This window comes from Phyllostomus hastatus, unplaced genomic scaffold (assembly GCF_019186645.2).
Source record: "Phyllostomus hastatus isolate PE091 unplaced genomic scaffold, TTU_PhHast_1.1 phas_scaffold_129, whole genome shotgun sequence".
Classification (NCBI taxonomy): Eukaryota; Metazoa; Chordata; class Mammalia; order Chiroptera; family Phyllostomidae; genus Phyllostomus; species Phyllostomus hastatus.
This window is the reverse complement of record NW_025334009.1, coordinates 24,218,086-24,226,712: the sequence shown is the minus strand read 5'-3', so window position 1 is coordinate 24,226,712 and position 8,627 is coordinate 24,218,086. Positions and strand designations below refer to the sequence as shown.

Below are 8,627 nucleotides of genomic sequence, written 5' to 3'. Positions count from 1 at the left end.
AAGATACAGCCTGCTGCAATTCGATGTACATTTCAGTTAGAACACACTTGCTGTACTTATGAGGGGCGTGACCTCGACCGATTGCAGGTTGCCAAGACACAGTAAGAAGCAGCTAGGCAAGGATTCAAGTATAGAAAAGAGTCTTTCCATGTACATAAGCCCTTTTGAATATTAGGAGGTGAAACTTTTAAACAGTAAGTCAATTCAAATGCTTTTATGCTACAAAGCTCGGTAGTCTGGCTCTAGCTTTTTTAAGTAGAGCTTACCCAGATATGTATCACCATGTCCATCACCCCGGAGCCATCCTGCATTCAAGGCAGGGAGCAAACCATCAATCAGCTTAACTCGGGCTCATGTGGCTCAAAAACCATCCCCATCACATGCCCCATTTTGACTCTAGGTGATTTAATTTGTAGGAGAAAGAAATCTTCACAGGAGGTGAGTTTCTTAATCCTAATCAATTCCAAAGCAAGAAGCAATTGAAACAGCTCCTGGGCAGAGGAGTGAGAGGCCCACTCACAAGAGAATATTGACAATAGCCTGTGATGCAGTGCATTCACTCAGTTCAGTCCCTAGAGGCTTGGATAACATCAACAGGCATGAAGCTTAAAAATAAAAAGCATTGTTTCAGATTAACAGAAACTAAAGAGACGTGACAATTTAATGCAGCATATAATTGGATCCAACCTAGACCACGAAAACTGTGTTTGCCATAAAGGACAATATTAGTATGATAAAGGATTATTGAAGAAATTTGAAAAATGTCTGTAGATTAGATAATAATACCATAGCAATGATAATTTTCTGACTTTGGAAATTACACTGTGGTTGGTAATGGAATGTCTTTGTTTGTAGGAAACAAAAAAATACACACAGGAGTGTTTACAAGTAAAGTATGCATGTGTGGATTGGTGGGTTGGTGGGTAGGTGGATGGATAGATGGAGTTAAAGAAAACAGAGCTGGACAATAGTTAAAGCAGTATAACACAGATCTCATTTCCAATAAGGGAAAAGAGATCTCAGTATAGAATTAGGCTTCATTCTGAATATAACAAGAAAAAATGGGGATTTGTAACCTAGGATCAGATTGGGACAGGTTTGTACATAAAAATTATTACAAAGAGACATCAAGGGTAGGGGGTTCTTGCTACACAACTTAACAGGTGTTCCTGTTAAAGGCAAGTCAAGGTTTCATATATAAAAGATAAGGGATGAGCTATTTGATAGGATATGGTAGATGGGAGGGGAGTCAGATATCAAAGCTGAGAGGATTTTCTCTAGACTTAGGAGGATTCTTTCAAAAACGGGGTAATGTAGACCCAATAAGGACAAACACAGAAGTCCAAGGTCAAATCCTAGTTGAAAAGAGGGCTCATAGGAGCCTGATTAAAGCTTGGTCAATGAATCTGTCTTTGTTAGTGAATAGAGGGATGGATGGATGGATGGATGGATGGATGGACAGACACAGACCTATATATGCTTGTAAATGTTTAACAACGGGCTCTTTTGGGGGGAATCCCTAATCTATAACTTTGGTTCCTTAGTGTAAATACTCCCATATAGTTACTTTTAAGCTACCAAGGTGGGGTCCCTGGATGCAGTGCTAGGGAGAACTGCTGGCCTGTGAGTGGCAGGCTCCAGCACAGCCCTGGGTAATTCTCTGTGCTACCTTTGCAAATCTTCTGTAAGTCTGAGATCGTTTCAAAATAAAAAGTTAAAATTTTTAACATATATATAAACTCCCTATATCATAAATCTATTATAAAATTATTTTTCTAGAGATTGGGTACAGCAAATTTTTAAACCTTAGTTCTCTTTAAGTGATGGCAAACTACAGTATAACCACAATGTCTACGTTAAACAGTACTTTTTCATACTAACAGACAACAAACAACAAAAGGCTAAGGTCTATCACAGAGAAATACTGATAGAATTCACATTATTGATCATTGAATTAATCAGGTTATATTACTGATAAAGCTTCAGGCGTGGATTTCACCCACAATACAGAAAAATCCCGCTGTGCCGGGGTCACACACCTCCCCATCCCCACGTCATCCAGGCTGGGTATCGCCTGTGTATACCAAAGAACTGAGGCATGAGGGATGGAGTGACTCAGTAGAGTTTGCTACTAAACACTCTCTAAAGCTACATCTAAACGGTGGGTCAGCTGTGTCCTCTTCGGTTTCTTCAAGGACAACGTGGTTTTCAGGCCATAGAAAGATACTAAAAACTGATGGTCATGATGTCATTGCTGGAACTCAAGTTTTTGCTAAGTTCTGCTCCTTGTGATTAAGTCCGTTTCCTCAGATGCTCAAAGAAACTAAAGTCCACTAAGCTTACATTTTTATAGTGACGCCCAAAGAGAAAATGAACAGAATGTGGAAGGCGAAATTTCTGTGAACCTGGCATCACAGACCAGACCTTCAGACAAACCAACTAAAATGCAATGAATTCTTAGTCATACCAAACATGACAAACTTCTAATGTCATTCCAAACCATGGCTTTCGTGAAGCACTTGTCAAGTTCTTTGGTGCTAAACAAAATAAAATAAAATAAATAAAATAAAATAAAATAAAATAAATTTAAAAATCTGAAATCTAACTTATTAGCAATACATACAGGTGTATGAGCCCTGCCACAGTGATTACTGATGACATAAGAGCTAAAATTGGAATGGAATGAACATTTTGTATGAACACAGATTTAACAATTTTTTTATTTAAGTGAATAAACTCCAAAAATATCACATGGTTGTTTTACGCTTGATCCAGTCTGCATGTTGCAGCTCATCGAGGGCATTTCTGATGTTCTCAATACAAACTTCTCCTCTGCGATGTTTTTTGGATGCAAGGTTCCATACATTCTCAAATTCTTCATCAGAAAGCTTGACACCGATGTTACATAGTATCTGTGCAATCTAGAAGAAAACATGGAAAGTCAAGATTTATGTTTATAAATTTGTATTTTTGCCATGTTTATAACATGTAAGACTACAAATATTTATCCAAAAGAAAAGGTACATAGGGAAAAAGGGGGGTAATGTGTGTGTGTGTGTGTGTGTGTGTGTGTGTGCGCGCGCGCGGGAACGCGCTTATTACATATAATGAGCAAATATCAAAATTCCAGGACTTTCATTTCAGGAGGAATTTTGTGAAGATGAATATGAGGGTGTTCAACTATAATAGCCAAAGTATAAAACTGCTTTCAACTCTAAATGTTTTTGGTTATTTTAAAGGGAGGCAGGCAAATTCCAGCAAAGAGAGTTACAAATAGAATACGTGCTGTATTTGAGTTCCGTCTCAGTCACTTCTTGTCAGTGTGATCTTATGTCATACAAGCCCCTTGAAAATTAGTTTCTCTTCTTTAAATAAGAATGTGTATAAAACACCTCTAACTGGCCTGTTGCAAACTTTAGTTCTGGGTGTGCAACTGCCAGGGAGATTGTGCATGCACAAGCAACTGAGCAGACTGAAATCTGAGCATATTGAAAACCAGCAAACTTTGGTTATTAATACTCACTCTGCAATAATAATTTTTAAAAGAGATGAAGGAAGAGGGAACATATGCTTCTCAAGTCCCAGAGAAAGTATAAGAAAGGAACGATTAAGAATTAGCAGTGAAAAGAAACATTAGAATGAGCAGAGGGGAATAAAAGATTTGAAACAAGCAAACAAAGAAGAAACTAAATTTTAAAGAGGAAAAACATTTACTATAAAGTGTACCAGGGGGGGAAAAAGCAAAGAGGGAACTGGAAATGAAAGGTTAGGGAATAGGGAAGCCAAAGAAATAGAGTAGTTGCAGAATACATCTATTAAGCAGAATCTGAACAACAATTAAAAGATCCCCTAGAAATGATCTGTCCTTGTGGGAAATTAACAGTATAATCAAATACACTTGAAATTCCGAAGAACAGCTCTGCCAGCAGCTGCAGCTGTACAGCAAAAACACCTCGAGGTCCCTCTGCAGGGTTGCTATTTCCCTGCGCCCAGCGGCAGGTGGAGAATGTCCCCGCGGAGTGAACGCCGCAGACGCAGACGTGGTCAGAGTGAACGTGGTCTGAGTCAGCCTTGGGCATCCCAGAGCTCCTCTTCTGCTTCGTTTCCCCCTCCCCAGGAGGCAGCCTTCCCAAGTTCAGCATTACAATGAGTATTGATTAGCTAATGTAATACTGTTACAGAAACCCACATCTATTCCCAGGTTAACTCCAACCAGGCCTTCGGGTCTTACTTTTCATCTCAAATTGTGAACTAAAGGACGACTTCCTAGTTAAAAAGAACTTTAGGCTTCATAAAACAAGCAGGAGATTTTCACAGGGTTTTTTGTCTGTTTGTTCTTTTGGCAACCCTGACCTTCAGTTTCATGGGCCCTTTGAAGTGACTGAAGGAACTGAAAACACAGACCGGGTGTGCCTCTTCCCTGACCCGCTAGGAAGGATCCTGAGTTCCTTCTTTGGAACCAACCAGGAGGCGTGGTCCTCTGAGCTTCTCCCTTCCTGTCTCCCCCACCGCAACAGAATGAATCATTGCAATGAATCCATTATTAATTTAGTATTTAGTAAGTTTTCAAGCCATCGCCCCTTCATCCGAAGTCCCAGAAGGCTTCGTATGTCTATTTACACCATTTCTCCCTCCAGCTCAGAAGGTTCTGGGGAAGCAGTTTCTCGCTAGATCACTGGTGCAGTGCTAACCACGTTGGTCTGACCCGGCGCTCCCATTAATCCTCGGCCCTCTGAACCCCAGTGACTCACTGGCTGCTCCTGCTTTGATTATCTAGGAAGAAAATCACCTGGGATACAAGGACCCTGTTTTCTGAGAAAAAAAAAGAGAGAAAACAAAATGGATGGGCTGGCACCTAGTACGGGACCGAGTATTTGACACCAGTGCCGCTGCGATCATCAACGGAGCTTGACAGCAGCAGCGCAGGGGAGGGTGGGGAGCGCCCGCCCCGCACGGACTCTCTGGTTCCGGAGACGCAAGCACTTACACACAAAAAAGACTGATCCTTTCGGCTGCTTTTTTCAACTAAGAATGATGTTGAACGGTTTAGGAAAACATTTTTCTTTTTATCACAGGACCCAGTGAATATATGAGGTCAAAGTAATGCTTGCTATCATAGACTAAATTCTACTTCAAGAATCGTACCGAAATGTCACAACCAATTTGAACATCACCCTCAAGCATCATTTATTTGGGGACCCTGATGACTTCTCATGTCTAATATAAAAGCTCAAGTTTTATAAGGTCTAATAGTCAGTACTTGTTGATATATAAACATTCCTACATGTATGTATTTATGTCAAGCAGACATTTCTTTCGACCCTTTTGAAATAATATGCTGTACCTCTTTTTTGGATCTGCTCTGGAAGAAGTCTCTTTCAAACACTCCTTTCTGGCCAAAGATGCTAGGATGTAGTAATGAATAGGCATTGCCCTCTTCACCATAGTCAGTTCTGTCGCTGATGCGGCGAAATCGGGGGGCAGGAATATCAGACCGAATGGTTGGAACACCGTGGATGGGATAACCTAGGACATCAGCGAGGGAGGAAAACACACAGTGTGAAACTGAGCTGTAGAATACAGTAGCCAGCAGCCACATGTGGTTATTTCGAGCCCTTGAAATGTGACTGAGATGTGCTATAAGTGCAAAATGCACCCTGGATGTCAAACATTTTGTAGCAAAAAGTGAAATATTTAATTAATCACTTTATATTGATTACTCATTAAAATGACAATATTTTGGAGATACATATTATATACAAAAATATACATACTGTTAAAAGCAATTTTACTTTTCTTTTTCTTAATGTGGCTACTGAAAATTTATAAGCACATATGACTCCAGTTATATTTCTATTAGACAGCATCATTCTATTTCTTTTAACATTTCTTTTATTGTTGTTCATGTACAGTTTTCTGCCTTTTCCCCCACCCCTTCCCAACATCCTAGCCCTCCTCACCTCCCTCCCCTGTTTCCCCCCTTCCCCTTGTTGTTGTCCATGTGTCCTTTATCATTGTTCCTGTAACCCTTCACCCTTTTCCTCTATTATCCCCTCCCCTCTCCCTTCTGGTCACTGTCAGCCTGTTCTGTTTCAGTGTCTTTGGCTATACTTTGCTTGCTTATTCCTTTTGTTGATTAGATTCCTGCTAATGGTGAGATCATATGGTATCTGTCCCTCACTGCCTGGCATATGTCACTGAGCATAATGCCCCCCAGTTCTGTCCATAGACAGCATCATTCTAAAGAATAGCAAGACCTCAGTATGCCAGAACATATAGCAAGTCTATAAAATCCAGCTACAAAAAATATGTAAATCCTTAAACATGTCCTTAGTCCAAGGAAGTGATCTTAACCAACATAAAATAGTCTAATAACCAATGTTCATCATACTTGATATGGAGATATAGAATATTATGGGTTAAACTGTATCTTTCCCAGATTTATGTGTTCTAACCCCTAGAACCTAGAATGTGACCTTATTTGGAAATAGGGTCCAAACAGATGTAATTAAGATGAGATCATACTGGAGTAGTCCCCTCACCTATTATGTATGACCTGGGATCCTTAGGTCATACATAATATGTATGTTCTCTGGGATCCTTAGAGAAAGGGGACATTTGGCCACACAGACACTCACATAGGAGAATGCCGTGTGAAGATGACGGCAGATGATGGCAGATGACGGGGAGATGCAGCAGAAGCCAAGTTGTGCCAGCTCTGCCAGCAAACCACCAGAAGCTAGGGGAGAGGCAGGGAACAGATTCTGCCTCCCGGCCCTCAGAAGGAAACAACCCTGCTGACACCTTGATCTTGGACTTCTAACCTCCAGAACTGTGAGATGGTACACTTACGTTGGTTAAGCCATCCAGTCTCTGGTACTTGCTATGGAAGCCCTAGCAAACTAATAGAGAATGAAGATAGTGAGAATTGTTTTGTTAGAGCTCTTCAAATATTTGAACGCAAATCTGAATGTAGCTAAGAGTCACATTTTTTAAAAGTCTCCTAAAGCTTGGTGATGTTTCAATTCCTACAATGTATACCATTCAGTGTTCTGATCTATGATGGTTTTGATTTCATTAATATAGAGAGAATCCTTTCACTGGGATCATCACCAACAATAGTTCAGTTCAGCCTAAACTTACTGAGACCCCCTGGGTGCTTGGATACAGAATTAAATGAAAGATTCTAGGCTTTGAGAAACGTAAAGTCTGAAGTCTAATGCAAGGACAGGTGAAGGACATGTCACTTCCACATTTGCTGATCATTTTAAACCTCAACAACTATGGTGACATACTCACAAATGGAAGGAACAGCTCCTACAACCGCATTAATCTCAGAAGAAGAGGTCTTATGATGACTGGCAACTTTATCGCTAGGCCTCTGAAGTGTCCGGAGGGTCTTTTCTGAGTCCCCACTTAAGACAATATCTTCAGGCTTTATCAGGAGAGTTGGTTCAGATTCTTGGACATTAGCCTCAGCAGAGTTTAAACAATCTGGCTTTCTACCTTTAAGCAAAGAGGGAAAGGGAAGGAAAGTACAGGGAGAAGTTACTACTTGGTTCTTCCAACTCTGCAGCAAAATCATTTTTCCCATTCAGTTTCTTCCTGCTGGTGGAAACTGAGCTGGGGCTGTAGTAAATCCTGCATGGATACCAGCACCCACCCCACTGTAGAAGAGCAAGTTCAGGCCAATGTCATACACCAGGAAATTAGAACCTGGTCCAATGTTTCTTTTCTCCATTCCACTCGTTTGACTCTAGAATAAAGCTTTTAGATCCAAAAGAATGAAAATATAGAACCTATTTTTTTCTTTCTTCTTTTTTTAAATCAGTGCTTATTTTCATATTTTACTTGAACTATAGGATTGCCAGAGTTGCTCCCAAGTCTCTGCACTAGGAGGATATAGAAAAAGACATATTTTGAGTTGTGAATTCCACACATATCTGACCAAGGAAGGGGAGCCCCGTATGTTGCAACATTTGGAAAAATGATGAGAACTCACTATGAGCTCAGAAACTGATTATAAATAACTCCCTTAAAATCAGTCTATAAAAGAAAACCCTGAAATCATAAGATTCTGGCCTGTTTTGCAGATTAGCTTTGCTGAACCAATTAGGAAATTTAAGAGTACATTCCTGACATTGTTTCAAACAGAGCTGCTAACTTGACAACTAGCAGTAGAGGGCGCTGTGGTCCTTCATTCTCTACAGGAACTCGCAGTTCTGAAAAAGTTCAAGCAAGCTTTGTAAAGGCAAATGGTGCCCCAGTATGAGAATGAGGTGAGAACTGTGGCTAACCAGAAGACAAGCCTCGGTCAAGTCTGCACTCCCAGGGAATTCAGCACCTAATGACTCTTGCCATGAAAGCATTCAGGCCCATTCCAGACCCTCAAATCCTCTCCCCACCTCCACCACCTCCCCATACAGAAAAACCAGAAATCTGTTCAAATAAAGAAGTTCCTCGGAAAAGTGTTTGAAAGCCACTGTCTTAGAGTACTTACCCACCCCTTCACCCTTCCTCCCAAAGTCAACAGTAAGAGAGAACTTGGTGTAAGACAATCCCTGAGCCCCTTCTGAAGCACCGACCACTGTCTTAGAAGATGAAAAATCTCAAGAATTCCATTGAAA

General features: G+C 40.6%; 1 protein-coding gene across 1 annotated transcript in view; it reads right to left on the bottom strand.

Moving 5' to 3' along the window:
* Positions 1-2,702: 2,702 nt before the first annotated feature.
* Positions 2,703-8,627, bottom strand: part of EFHB (EF-hand domain family member B) — a 45,984-nt gene continuing 40,059 nt past the window's right edge. Inside the window, exons 11-13 of the mRNA XM_045857350.1 lie at positions 7,300-7,506; positions 5,345-5,526; positions 2,703-2,921 (exon numbers count right to left, since the gene is read on the bottom strand). Coding sequence (XP_045713306.1) covers positions 2,748-2,921; positions 5,345-5,526; positions 7,300-7,506 — 563 coding nt within the window. The 3' untranslated portion in view covers positions 2,703-2,747. The remainder of the gene's footprint in view (positions 2,922-5,344; positions 5,527-7,299; positions 7,507-8,627) is intronic.